A 15,482-nucleotide genomic window follows, 5' to 3' on the forward strand; every position below is an offset into this window, starting at 1 on the left:
TGTATGGATAAATGATGGACATGTTATCAAGAAAAACAAAGACTTTATCTGCTGAAGTGCCCGGATGACATCCATTCTGCTTTTGCCAGATGAATTTACAAAATATCACAAAATGCTATAAAGATATGGTTTCACCAAAAGTTTCAGCAACTTTGCTATTTTTGCAATCAACTTCAGCCACCAGAAGATCCATTTAAATGCAAAAAAAAAATCTGTAGTTGAGGGAATTTGAAATTAAGTGTCCCAAATGATGCAATTTAATTTATCTATTTTTTTCTTTTTGTGATCTAGCAGCTTGATTGGAATATATTATGAAAAATAAATATGAATGTATTAATAATGGAAACAAATTGAAACTTTGTGTTTTTATTATACATAGAATTTATTTCTTCAACTGATTATACCATTTTGGTTTCCAAATTAATAAAGTTGTTCCTTACCTGTATTAAAGGGACGGGCACCACGGAAGAAAGAAGACAAGATGGGTAAGACCGTCGATTAGAATAAGGGCGACATCAGAGATTAGAGCCACTGTCAATTTATTACCCGAGGGGAAACAGCCTCTGAAACATGTGAAATAAAATATATATGAGAACAGGATTAGATACATGTACAACAATAAAACATGATATTTGTTTGTTTGTCACACAAAAGGATTGGTCATGTGCATAAACTTTAGTTATTTGTCCATGCACCCCAAAACATGAGAGTACAATATTGGGAATACCAAGATGCATGGGCACTAGATTACCACCTCTATATCCATTAACAAGGATTTAACAATTAATATTATAATTATCCAAATGACCATCCCTTAACTATTCATACTGATCAATCTATGAGTCGTCGGTAGTTCACATCACATCTTGGGTGGGGGTACAACACACAAGATTAGAACATTAGTTCAAACGCATTACCTAATGGAATGAAAGGAAAGTATAGTACATGAAATAGCACCCTCACAATTTATCATGTTATCACAACAGAGTACAGACCATTTGCTATGACCCATTATCCAGTCTAAAATAGCATTCTAATTGGACTATCATGAACCATCAATCCATAAAATATCAATGAAATCTACATTGAACAAAATGTAAGTACGAATACCAGCAACATGAATAACGTCAAACATGAATTTCAAAGTGAGCACCAAAATAACTCTTTCCCATGTTACAACTGAAAGTATCTTTAACATGAATGATATTACTACGGTAATATGTCACAACAACAATACAGATTACATGGACTACCATACAATTCATGGGAGACACTTTGTAATGTTTACCCATGTTCCAAATGACAAGAAGACAATTTACCTTAAGCTTAACACTTTCTCTTAATATCAAACAGTGGTACAATAACATTTTAATGAACCTAACATAGGTTATTTGGTAATATATAGATATAGAGTTTCAGGTTAAAGAATGACAAGATAGAATCATGGAAACCAACTACCCTGTGTCCAAATTTTTCAAACTCATCACCAGGTTATAACTAGAAGCCAATATTTCGTATCTCGATTCTAAAACCACTTATGATACATAACTACCTATGTACTCACCAAGCCAATGAGACCATTACAGCAGCGGATCCTGTACCTGGGATGACAGTGGCCTACAGTAGCAAGTGTGATGAAACAGAACCTATCAAACAAATATGCACACAAATAATATACTAATACCGATCCACCTGCAATTGGCAGGAAAGAACCTTTGCATACATTACTGACATAATAACATCCAATTGTGGTTACACATAACAGTACTATAACATGAAACAGTGTACAGTACAAGTAATATTTGAACTTCAGCATGAAAGGAGGAAATGAGCAGAAAATCCAAAACTTTTGTCTTTTGAGTTTGAACTCTTGACTATTCTCACATTATCTGAGTTTGTACTCTTAAGATTACTTATTATTGGGATACAGGTCAATTTGGGTCTGATGTTTAAATTAATTCCCAGGGAAAGAGTTCGAAGAAATGACCATTTTTTCCAGGGGGCCCGCCCAGATCATCGTCAGTCCACCCCTGAATTCCCCCCCTGAATTCATTGACTGAATTTTGAGGGCCAGATTGGTTTAGCAGAACAATATACTGACAATTGAGAAAAATGAAAAAATTAGTTTCCATAGTTTTTATTACATGTACCCATCTCCAAAATGTACAAACATTTCCAGTGACATGCAATCATTTAATGAAAAAAAATGTAGAAAAGAAACCAAATGTGATGAATAATTGACTATTAAACCGGTTCGAGCATGAATTGATGGACTTTTTTTTATAGAATCAAAAACTTAATGAAAAAATATCTGTGCGACAAAAACATTCTAGACAAAACCAAAGGCAGCTTTGATGTGAAATTCCTGTGTGCTTGATGTCTCAGCGTACATCTATTCACAGAATACAGTGAGATCTCTAATATGTGGCAGTTATGTGCTTTTACATGGTTCTGTTTCCTCGTCATCTGTATCATTGTCATCAATATGTACTGAACGCAAAATAAACTAGCATTGCTGTTGCAGCTACAATCAAGACACGCCACGTTTTTGGTTCAATTTTAGCTCACAATTAGAAATATAATTTCCCATCTGACTTGCAACAATTTGAACAGTTTCTTGCTTTGAAATGCTACAAATTGAAAGATTTATTCCCAGCGTAGCAAACAGACCAATTATTGTGAAAGTAGTGTCGAGTTAATATTGCATTTAGTCAAGCCTGTAAATACTTCTCAAGAAAAACCACAGTTGTAATTTTATTCTGTTTTATTTACTCCCAACACCATTTTGGGGACTTAGAGGCAAATTTCATCAGTAGCAGCAGCAGAATTTTTGGCTAGAATGACTAAAAATTGGCCCTTACTTCAAATTTGGGGAAAATTTTAAGCTCTTATATTAATATACTTAAAATTGTTGGCGGTAACAGATCATTGCAGTTTGACTCAAATGCTACATTTTTAAGTTCACTTCTATGTCAATTTAAAGCTACATTTTAAATTGTAGACAATTGTGTCATGTTTTAAAAACACTTGCATGACACGTATGGAGAACAAACCCACTGTCAACTTTGGCAATGTATGTTACTAACCATTCAGTTCAAAGGTTTTAGATCATGCATAGATAGATAGTAAAGCTGGTGAAAAAAATTAATAACAAAAAAATAATATTACGAATATGTTAAGTTCAGAGAAGAAACTGACACACATGGAAATGTTCTAAATTTCTCAGTAGTAAAATAAAAATGGTGATGGAGTTGTTGCAAAAAAAAAAATGAAATGTGCAAAAGTTTTAATATAAAACTGTAATGAATTTGTTAGAAAAGAAACTTTTGGGTTTGATTCAAACCCTGGCAGGCAAATCTCTTTAGATTTGATATTTGGACGAGCCAACTTTACACTCCAGATATGAAAAAAAAAACTCATCTGGTAAAGTTCAATCATACTCAAAACTTAAACAAGCACTTTAATGCCTCTCCCCTTTAAACGTAAAATTCCGGAAGGTTGGGGGGAAATAATTAGGAAGATGAGAAACTCTTGGGAAGTACTAACGGAAGTTTCAGCTATTTGAGCTTGTTGAAGTTTATGTCAGTACTGTGGACACTTTAAAATTAAAATGGAAAATAACTTTACAACTACTCAAATAGAAAGGAAAACAAGCCTTTAAATAACCAAACCATTTGCTCGTAGGTGTTAGGTGTTTTGTATTCCATCTGTTCTTAGAGTACACTTACTTTATATAACAGATTATTTTGAAGATACTAAAAATTACAATTTTTCGGTCGGTTTTCTGTTCATGATTTAGTTGTAACTACTTTTAGAAATGATAAAATGATAAAATGATAAAATTCAAAAATCTGAAAGAAACAGAGTGGGCAGGCATGACACATGCATTACTACCCACAGAAATCAAAAACATTTTAAGCTGAATTGCTGTGATGTCATTCACTTTGTTGTTGCCAGATAAATTCACCAAATACCACCAAATTTGAAAACTTTGTATTTTCACAAGTCTAAATGCTACAAAGATGCAGTTTTTACCTAAAAATGCAGAAAATTAAAATTATAAATTTTTACCAGATAGTCTACTCCAGCAAACAGAATATCCCTTTTAATAAACTTCAATGAATGTTTACCTTACAGGATTTTGTAATGATCTGGGTTAGACTTAATATTGACCAACAGAAGAGTGACACGCCTCATTTCCTGGCCAAAATATAAATAAATAAAAGTTTAAAAAAAAATTTAAAATGAAACTTAACAAGAGAAACTTTAATACCCCCCTCACCTAGCTGCCACCCATCCTGAGGAAGAAAATTAATAAAGAAAAGTCAATAATGAAATATATATATTGCTTATATTTGTATGAAAATATTAACTTTCAAGCTAAATATACATATGAAAATTTCCAGAGTGATACCATTTTAAACCAAAGAGAGAGAGAGATAAAGAGGTAAAGAAACAAAATAGAAACAAAAACCAATCTGGAAAAATATTTGTGACAAATTTTTGTCACTCATTCAGAATCCACTGACATTATTTGCAATGGAAACCGTTAACAAAGATTGAAGATAACTATAGAGGTAGAATTACTAACAGCCATTAATTTGCAACTAAATCTTCGATAATCAAGCAAATTCACCTTTGATAATTATAGTAATTAAACAAAAAAGGCTTCATCTGATTGAAGAAAAACAAATCTATCAGATTTACTCATTATAAACAAAAGCAATTTCGTTGAAAAAGAAAACCATTGGATAACAACACCGTTTGATGAAAAAACTATTCGTTCTAGAAAGCCAGACTGATGAAGAACAGATGAATGTCTTAAAAATTAACAGCTGACGAAAAAAGAATGCCCCAAATATTTTCTGCAAAGTTAGACACATCTGATATGTAAATGTTGAAATAAGGATTACCATAAGTCAGACTCTCTCTGGAAATGTCCTCGATTTATCTTAGAGGACATGTGTATTTATCTTAGAGGACATCTTAGGAGACGTCTTCTATTTATCTTAGAGGACATGTGTATTTATCTTAGAGGACATCTTAGAGGAGACGTCTTCTATTTATCTTAGAGGACATCTGTATTTATCCTAGAGGACATGTGTATTTATCTTAGAGGACATCTTAGAGGAGATGTCCTCGATTTATCTTAGAGGACATGTGTATTTATCTTAGAGGACATCTTAGAGATGTCCTCGATTTATCTTAGAGGACATGTGTATTTATCTTAGAGGACAACTTAGAGGAGATGTCCTCGATTTATATTAGAGGACATGTGTATTTATCTTAGAGGACATCTTAGAGGAGATGTCCTTTATTTATCTTATGTCAGCGTAGGTCTTGGTGGCTTAACAACAACAAAAATTAAAATGTCAGGATGTTTTAGGCCATTCTGACAAAGTCATTAGCAATGCAGTAGAAAAACTTTATCAATGGTGATTTGGCCATCTGGCTACTCCAACTGGAGAACAAAATGTCCAAAACTTATCAATAATAACAGATCTTCAATCTTTCTGATCTTGTATTGAGAATGCCCAAGCTGAAAAATCTGATATCGGTGTCATGCACGTACCCTGTCAAGATCAATACATTCTGCCACAAAATTCTCTCCAATCAGTTTAGACCGCTTCTTCAGGTCATTGGAAACGTATCTTTTTTCAAATAAGTAACCTTAGATCTAGGCTTTTACTATTGATAGGATAAAGCAGCTTAGGCTAAACTAGTGCATAAGCCAAGGTACATTATTTTATAAAGATGACAAACTCTTACAACGACCATTCTACCCCAACAAATTAACACCTCTTCTGCTTTGTACCATATGACCATTGTACAAAAAAAGCATCTCTTTAAAATTACATGCAGAGACAGCTTATTGATGTAATGTGCTAAAAAACAAAGAAAAAGTTAACTCCACCTTTTGTTACACAAAAGTTACCTCCAAGTTATTAGAATAAGACCAAACTAACCTAAACATCCAGACAGACTCACTAATACATTGATAAAAAGTTAAGTCCAACACCTGTTACGAGCACCATTTTTAGTTACTGACTCCAGAAAATTTTTAAATTTGAATTTTTTTTTAATATGTTAACTATTTTACTGGATAATGCCTTCCTTAATCCTGGTAATGGATCATAGTAGGTAGTCCTGTGTGATGTCATCATGACAAATATTATTCACAAATTCTGCCATTCCTAATATAATAATGGTCTTGATTTTATCCTTGTAATGTCATTACATTTGGAATGCTTGCTAAGTTGTCAATTGTCTCTTCACTTAGAATCAGCACTATGCAAACAGCATAGTAAATACAATGCAATGCAATCAGCACACAATGCAACAGAGAAAGCACTATGCAAGTTACATCAACATCATCTTCTTCAGGGTATAAATGATGTGTACATTTACAAATGGAAAGAAATACTTTTTTTCAGTGCAGTTGTCATGACGACATAATTAGCTCTAATCTCTTAAAGAAGCATTTATAAAGAGTCAAAAATTTTCCAATATGTGCATCTCCCATGACACAAACTTTTTAAGACGTGGTCTTGACCTGACGATGCACAAAACAATTTCCGGTACTTTTGTTTTAACCAATGATATTCGGCCTTCGGAATTACCCTGTAAAATTAAATTATTCCACTGCAATGTGGTCCGCATATGGTGTCAGGTGACATGTCATGTGACATGATAATTGCCTGTACTCAAACTCACCCTGATGGAAATGTACTCGAACTCACCCTGATGGATTTGTACTTGAGGTATCTTGGAATCTAGTATACAAGCTATTTCAAAACCCAGTACTCTGACTCATGGCTCCAGTCTTGTACTCACACATGTACTCTTTATCTACTTAAATCGATACTGATGCTGTTGTACTCCATACCACAAGTCTTGCTTGAAGAAGCACCTGTAATATCTATTATTTATGTCATGGTGAACCTTTTTTCTTTGAATTAATTTGAAATACTGCGCAACTGGGAAGTTCAAGAGTTTCTCACTTTCCGAGATGCGGGGACGTCCACGCTCGGCTTCACGGGTGGATTTCAGCAGTGTAACCACCACTGTACTGTACAACAGCACAGTAGAACACTGTACAACAGTACACTGTACTCTTACAGCATTTAAAAATTCACCACTGCCTATTTCCTACATAACTATCACAACAGTTACTCCCCATAAGAAGAAAACCAACTCAGCATGGATCTGAAAAATTCATAAATTATCTAACTATGGGTGCTGCAAGACGGAACCGACGTTGCATCTTAACTTGAGCCCGGCATCTTTCTGGATCGTCGGGCTTCCTTAAAGCCTTAGACCACACGGACATCTTTTTTATGACGCATCCTTGGACGCAAACGAATGAAAGCCACTGGGCAAAGTCTGCACATTGAAAATACGTGCAAAATTCTTCTTCCAATAATATTAGCACAATCCCATTATGATTACCGTCACCGCCATCATACATGGAAGACCCTCTCTGATATATCTCCGCAAACTCTCCTTCTCCTCCTACCACAGCATCTCCTCTTGCAACCGACCAACTGATGAGATGGAGACGAAAAAAGGAGATATAACTCAGTTAATCGTTAAAAAAAAAATTTATCCCGCGTGCAATAAAACTTTACAACAGCAATTTGAGTCGTTAGGTGGTTGCCTAGTCTTTGGATGGGTTGGCTCTGTCTTTAACTATTTAACTTGATCTTACCTTCTTTAATTATTAATTGTAATTATAAATATAGTTTTATATATATTTTTGTATTTCTTATTTTATGGAGCAATAAAGTTTTACTTACTTACTTATTCAGAGCTGCTCCTCCTTTAAAACACTTCCATCTTATTTTACTTCTACCGAGGGATGGGGGGATTTTTTGGAAAGAATCAATTTTCTAACTTAGTGGTATTTAATGGAAATCTACATTCAAGGATGTTAGACACATGAAGAGCAGGGCTGGAATTAAGGATCAAGGGAACATGCCAATTTTGTTTTCTCTAAGGCAAATTACAAATTGTATTGGATTTTCATGACAGGGCATCATGGTCATTTCTCAGTTATCAAAATGGCCACCAAGGCACTTATTAAAATTTGAAAGGGCATCTAGGCATTTCTTCAAAAGTGAAAGAATACAGATAAAGAAATGACAGAAGAACAGGATCGCATCACTTTTTCTTCCACACTTTTGACTCATACCTTTGGGAAATGAGTCCAAGCTTAATAGCGGATATCATATCCGAGGACACCTTCAGCAACTTGACTGAAGGGGGCAATGCATTTGCTTTGGTCAATAACAGGTCATTTTTAAGGGCAGTAACGGACCAGGTTAGGGGCATCGACCGCAATGTGTCGGTGCCGTCGGTTAATTCAAACCATGGTTTCGACAGTACCTGCACCTCTGAGCCAGTGCCTAACATGTATCGGCATTCTTTAAATGGAAAACTGTTTACACAAAAAAAAAAAAATTACAAATAAAGGAAAGACAAAGTTACTTCCCTGACACATAAGTTGTTGTTATTTTTTCCCCTAAAAGTTTAAATACAATTTCAATCTAAAACAGAGCAGAGAGGTTTGAGAAATTACAATGTTACCTGGTTAGAGCAGAATGTAGCAATACTAAACAGAACCAATGCACCAAGAGATATATGGGTCCAAAAACGTAGCCAATCACGATAAACCCGCCTGAAATATCAAAATTAAAAGAGACTTTTTCATCATTTCAAAAATTGACATGTTGTAAGGAAAGACACTACATATATGATATGACATGAAAATATTAAGTTTTTAAGTATTAATTAACGTTTCCTTTTTCACTTACACATTTGCATACCTTCACTACAGTATAGGGGTGGAGGAGGGGTGGAGAAGGGATGGAGAGTAGGGGTGGAGTAGGGGTGGAGTAGGGGTGGAGGAGGGTGAGCATGGAGAGAGGGTTTCATCATTGTTCTTTTGAAATAAAGGTGAGAGGTGAGAATATATTTCCTTCATTGCCAAGATTCATCATTTACTGAGGTTAATTTCTTTATTCAAATTTAAAATATAACTGAACAAACGCAAGATCGAAATGAAGATGCATATTTCTGTCGCACTTACCACTCTGACAGTTCGTCTATATGCAAGAATCTGTTACGATACTCTCTGGGAAGCTCAAACTGGGATGGAATCGGAAACATGGCTTCGTAATAATCCTGCAGGACGGCTTTGACCATCTTAGCACCTTCAGCATTGTGGTTGATATTGTCATTCAGACACACAAACTTCCTGTGGCATGGACAGAATGACAGAACGAAAATGTACAACATGGGAAGACTTGAATAAATCTCCCGCAACATTCGGGCGAATAGATTTCATAATTTTGCAAGTGATAACATATAGCCACTGATTTTGTTCACAACAGTTGTGTGTCAGCCACACAATACAAAACTGATACAAAGGATTATAAATGCACCAATTGTAAAACTGCTGCAAAGAGATTGTAGCAATCATCAGGCCTCAAGAGAGGAAGGCCAGAGTGGGGGGCAACAGGGGGCTATAGGGGGAAGCAGGGGTCAGAGGGGGCTACAGCTTTGGAATTCAAGGGAAATAGAGAACCCCGGAAATGTGATAAAAAAGAGAATAGCATATTCTCATTTTCATAATAAACTTAAGGCAAAATGGAAAGTGCTACAAGGAGAGGCACTGATGTATTCATCTCGAGGGGGGAAGGGGGGTGATTAATCTCATGACTCTGCCAGTCATTGTCGATCTGTCAGTAAACATGTACAATAAAACATGGACTTACAATGAATTGATTAAATCCACCATCAAGGAGGGGAATGGGAAAATGGGTGACTGGGGAGGGGGTGTGGGGTGACAAGTGTCTTAGATGAGGACTTACTTTGGGTTTTTTCTGACATCATCAAGTTGACCTATGACATGGGATACATTAGTTCTGATCATCTTAAAGGCAATCTCCTCCTCACCCATAATCTCGTACCTGGATAAGAAAAATGTGTAATGTCGCGAACAGTGAAATGCATTATGGGTCCAAAAGGGTGCATATAGATAATCTGTCATTATCTGATGATCGAGGGAAATATTACAATTAATAGATTGAATACAGTTTGGTTTCCATGCCGACCGGACATCTCATGTTATATGTGGACAGCTTGATTTCTTTACCCACTTTTAAGATTGTTTCAAGTCTCAACTCAAACCAATCTGTTCTGATACATGTTAAGAATGCATCATTTTTTTTTCTACATATCACCTAATCCCTCGTTTAATATTCCATTTTAGTTTCATTAAGCTTATTTATTAATTTTTGTATTTTCTTTGACTATTTATAATTTCATGTACTGTGTTTAACTAAATTTTTCTCTCATCCCAATTTTAGTACCTTTGAGAAATATAACTTTATGCAAAGCTCTATATAAATATGTTGTGGTTATTAAAGAGCAAAGACATTTTTGGTTAGCAAGAGATTACAATGAGGAACCTATTGAGTTACCAGCCCATGGTTACATCCAATTTTTTTTTTTTTGGCATTGCTTATCATTTCCGAGTGTTTCTTATTAATCATGACTATATATATATATATATGTGTGTATTTAAGAACCTCATGCAAGCAGGAACTCGCGGAGGAACTCGCGGAGGAACTCGCGGAGGAACTCGCGGAGGAACTCGCGGAGGAACTCGCGAAGGAACTTGAGAAGGAACGCGTGAACTCAACGATATATGTAAATATATCGTCTTTATCGCCCCACTACCAAAATTGTTGAAGGAACTGATCAAACCGCAGCATTCCAAATTTACTGTGAGAGAAAATAGCTTACTTGTACTTAGTTTGACCTTCCACACTGGCTTCCATCTTCTTGATCACAGGCCCACAGTTTAACATGAGTGCCTTGCTGACTTGAGGCTGTGGACATAAAGATGACAATGATGATATTAAAGAATTTACAAAAACAGCAATCAGAAAGTGCTAGAGGAGGTGAGATATGTACCAATTATAAAGCACTAATTGACATTGAATATGCATGGTTCATAAACTGATATAAAAAAAAAGAAAGATATGCACCAATCATAAACTGATACAGTGTTAGATATTAATCAATTTAAAGTGCTACAGTTTGATATGCACCAATCATTATGTGCTACATCTTTAGATATGCACATATCATAACCTGCTAATGTTAGATATGCACCAATCACAAACTGCTACAGTTTTTGATATGCAAATATCAAAAACTGCTGTAAGAAATTTGATATGCACCAATCACAGCACTTCACACATAACAGATGCACCAATCATCAAGTCCTTTCAAGAAATTGGGTATGCACCAATCACAGCACTCCATAGATAACAGATGAACCCATCATGAAATCCTTCAAGGAATTTGATATGCATCAATCACAGCATTCCATTGATAACAGCTGCACCAATCATGAAGTCCTTTAAGGAATTGGGTATGCACCGATCACAGTGCTCCATAGATAACAGATGCACCAATCATGAAGTCCTTTAAGGAATCGGGTACACACCATTTCTTTGACGTAATACTCCTCAAGCTTCTCCGGATCTGCCACGACTATTTCCTCCTTGAAGAATTTGGAGCAGTTGATGATGGTCTTCTCCAAACCTGAGAGAGTCTGTAAGTCCAGAGGCAGTTCGTACAGACGAGTTGCTAGGGTTCGGATCTCTCGGTCAGACAGTATGCTGTTTGTAGGAAGAAAACAACGCTCTTATGAAATGCTCACCAGCATTGTGATGATTTTACTAGATATACTGACTTTATATTAAAACCAATGAAATATTGCTCCCAGTTTACTCAATGCCTGGTAGCTGATATTATGGCCTGTCATGCAAGGGAGGGGGAGGGGAGGGGGGTGGGGGGGTTAATGGATTTGGAGGGGTCATGGTGACAAGTCAACAGACTTGTGATCTAAGGAATCCAATCCTGGTCAGAAAGTTACAGTATGTCCTTTATCTCCATTGCCTCTCTGCTCATGGTGTATAAATGGGGACCTGGGAGGTAACTTGTGAATATAGTTGCAGGGCGCCGATTTGTGGCTTCACCCTATGGGAAATCTCCCAGAGGGACACATACATCTGGTACCCATACTGGTTGAAAGTTCTATAAGCCTTTAACAATTGCTGTTTGTGTACTGAACATCGACTGGCCTACATTTACAGACGGTTTACGTGACTATCTCACCCGGATCCGTCCGTGTCGAATTCATCGAAAACTTCGGATGCGTTGACCTCCTTGGGCGTACTCATCATGTAGTACATATACGCAAATGAAAACTGCATGTCTTGGGAATGACGGATACGATGTGAGGATGTCAGGTCAAACTCCTCAGAGAATCTGGATAATTGGAAAGATGAAAGATGAAAATGTTCATTTGTGACGGCTACGGAGAGTGAACGATCGTCTAGTTTTCGTTACGTTGCTGCCACCGAAATCTTCCGATAAATATTCTAAATTCCAGCTAAATTTTAAAAGCGTGACATTTTTAAGTTCCGACATAAATTCAAAGTGTTCATAGTAAGATCGAATGAAAAGACAAATTCCATAATTGTTAATTGGTTCTACTAATCTGTCGAGGCAGACTGTCAGAAAGCGAATCTGTAGTAGCTTCCAAAATCTCCCGCAGGTTGGAAACCAAAAAACCAAAAGTTGGAAAAGTGAAGATTAAAAACTTACTCATTTTGTAGTTCATTCATGACATTGACGTCTACCATGTGCACCATGTGGGCGGGAACTTTACGAGCTACAAAACCAAATTTTTTGTTGTACAGTTTGTTGACGTATCTCAGGGAATTTCCGTAAGTATCCAAGAGTTTTCGACTGCGATGTCTTAGGTGTTGATAGTTGTCGAGTCTGTTTTCCTGTAAACATGAGTCGGAATATGTGCTTCAAACATGTAAATGAGATTTCATAATATTTTACAAAATATAGGAAGAATGTGGTGCAGAGAAAATGAAGTTTTCTTACCAAATGAGAAAAGAACCATTTATCACAAAAATTGAGTGGATTTGGAAATTAGAGAGGCAAAAATTATCAAAAGGAAGAAAGAGAATTAATTAACTAATTAATAACTGCTTACATGTATGCAAAGAACCTGCAATTTTGACACAAACTAGTCGCCAGTCAAAACAGCCATCAATCCCAGAAATCTATGACAACAGATTAGCTTACAGGTTTTACCAAAGACTATCCACCCCCACAATAATTCTTACAATTTCCTCTGGTTTATACAATAATTTTTGAAATTTGCAAACTTAATTTGGAAACTGGTGGTCTCAAATTCCAAAACTTTTTTTTATGCTTGATATATTGTTTTTACCACGGTAACATCTCTAAGAAAATCATAATAAAACTGATTTTTTAATTGGTGACTCACCTCACTTTGATCGCTCTTATTGGCAAATAAATTGAATCTTTCCCAGGGCAGGAAACTATTCTCCTTGGAATATTTCTCGTTAATGTTCACCATCTCCTGGTTGAGCGGTTCCAGTCGGTCCGTCGTCTTACTCGCTCCTTTTTCGTAATCTGCTCTTCCTCTGATGATAGCTAATTTCTCTTCTTTTGTGATTCCCTTCCCATCGGATATCTTCATTCGTAGCAGTAAATCTTGTCTGAGGTTTGGAATCCTCCATTTTCCAATAGGTATGTCCTTTGAATTTTCAACTTCATTATCAAAGATGGCGGCGCTCCGTTTAGCATTTGATTTAGATTTTTCTAAGAGAGTCTGCCCATATTCCACCGAAAGTAATCTCCTTCTTTTGATGGTGTCCTTCATAATACCTTGGTTGTCATCATTTCTATTTGGACTCATTTCGATGCCTGCTCCCACTTCTTTCTCCTCGACTACTCGTTCAGCCTCACCCTCGCCCTCTTCACCATTCACAACTATTTTATTCTCTGAGTCACCCTCAGGTTTTCTCTCTTCTAATATTTTATGTTCCAGTTTCTCCTGAATGTCTTGATGGAGTTTTTGAAAATTAAAGTCGGGTATGTATGGTTTCTGCATTGGCTGTTGGAATTGCACATTCCCTCTTTGTGGATTTTCATTCAATGGTAGTCCAGGTTGTTGCTGTCCAACCATTTGCTGTTGTCCAGGTATTTGCTGTCCAACCATCTGCTGTTGTCCAGCTATTTGCTGTCCAGGTATTTGCTGTCCAACCATCTGCTGTTGTCCAGCTATTTGCTGTCCAACCATCTGCTGTTGTCCAGCTATTTGCTGTCCAACCATCTGCTGTTGTCCAGCTATTTGCTGTCCAGCTATTTGCTGTCCAGGTATTTGCTGTCCAACCATCTGCTGTTGTCCAGCTATTTGCTGTCCAACCATCTGCTGTTGTCCAGCTATTTGCTGTCCAGGTATTTGCTGTCCAACCATCTGCTGTTGTCCAGCTACTTGCTGTCCAACCATTTGCTGTTGTCCAGCTATTTGCTGTTCAACCATCTGCTGTTGTCCAGCTACTTGTCCCACTATCTGTCCTTGTCCACCATGTAGTGGAATACCCTGTTGCTGTTGTTCAACCCTTTGGAGGACATTCTGTTGATCTACAGCTTTTAAGCCTTGAGACTGCAGTTGTTGCAGGGATTGTTGAAGCAGGCTCTGTTGTCTTGCATCATCTTCCAGACTTCGTTTCTGCTCTATATCCGGCTCGACGGCACCGTTTGGCAACAATTGCTTCAATTCTTCGTCCACCTGTTGGTGAAATCCAACACCGCGGTCATCAACACCTTGACCTTGATTGAAATGGACAGCTCCATCCAGACCATCTTTGACCTGGCCTGCACCGATGTCCTCAACATTACCCTGTTTTAGTATACCCTGTAACGACTGCTCCTGACCGAGTCCCTCATGTCGTAAATTACCTTGGCCAGCGATTCCCACTTGACCATCACCTGGGACGAATTGTAATTTATTTTTCTCCTCCTGTATCTGCGCTTCCAACTGTTCGTGTTTCTCGGCTCGTCTTTGAACCAACAGTTCTTTCTGCTCATTGGTCAATTCTTTCTGTTCCTTTTCCTCTAATAGTTCATCCCCTTCCTCCTTCCCTCCCTCTCCTCGTTCTGCAACCAGTCTTCTCTGCTCATCAAAGTCAACTGATTGGATGTACTCGGTTAAAAGAAGTGTCTTCTCCTGGTTGTAGCCTTTCTCTGTGAGGTCACCTACAGATAAAAAAAAATATTTAAAAAAAAGATAAAAAGACATAAAAAGTTTCACATCGGACAAAAAAAAGAGTAAAACATTTTCTGTCTGTGAAGGTCTGTTTTAATTTCCCTTGTGTTTTTTCTGGACCTCGCGACATATACACATCACGGTTCATAAGTTTCTATGCCTTCCGTACAACCATACTTTCCTTTACACAATTTCCTTTTTATAAACGTCTTTCGCACATAAACGGAAAACGACGGTAACATTTTCTTCGCCTATTAATATTCTTCTGATACCGTCAAATGAAGCAACATTCAAATAACTCTCATTAGTA

At 36.8% G+C, this 15,482-nt stretch overlaps 1 protein-coding gene across 1 annotated transcript in view; it reads right to left on the reverse strand.

Annotated features, from left to right (window-relative positions):
* Positions 1-2,121: 2,121 nt before the first annotated feature.
* The window catches only part of LOC139969786 (N-acetylglucosamine-1-phosphotransferase subunits alpha/beta-like), a 34,372-nt gene continuing 21,011 nt past the window's right edge, over positions 2,122-15,482 (reverse strand). Inside the window, exons 19-27 of the mRNA XM_071975050.1 lie at positions 13,385-15,162; positions 12,685-12,869; positions 12,193-12,345; positions 11,519-11,693; positions 10,810-10,895; positions 9,873-9,971; positions 9,089-9,256; positions 8,587-8,677; positions 2,122-7,544 (exon numbers count right to left, since the gene is read on the reverse strand). Of these exons, the coding sequence (XP_071831151.1) occupies positions 7,461-7,544; positions 8,587-8,677; positions 9,089-9,256; positions 9,873-9,971; positions 10,810-10,895; positions 11,519-11,693; positions 12,193-12,345; positions 12,685-12,869; positions 13,385-15,162 (2,819 nt within the window). The 3' untranslated portion in view covers positions 2,122-7,460. The remainder of the gene's footprint in view (positions 7,545-8,586; positions 8,678-9,088; positions 9,257-9,872; positions 9,972-10,809; positions 10,896-11,518; positions 11,694-12,192; positions 12,346-12,684; positions 12,870-13,384; positions 15,163-15,482) is intronic.

The sequence above is a fragment of the Apostichopus japonicus genome, chromosome 7 (assembly GCF_037975245.1).
Source record: "Apostichopus japonicus isolate 1M-3 chromosome 7, ASM3797524v1, whole genome shotgun sequence".
In the NCBI taxonomy this organism is placed as follows: domain Eukaryota; kingdom Metazoa; phylum Echinodermata; class Holothuroidea; order Aspidochirotida; family Stichopodidae; genus Apostichopus; species Apostichopus japonicus.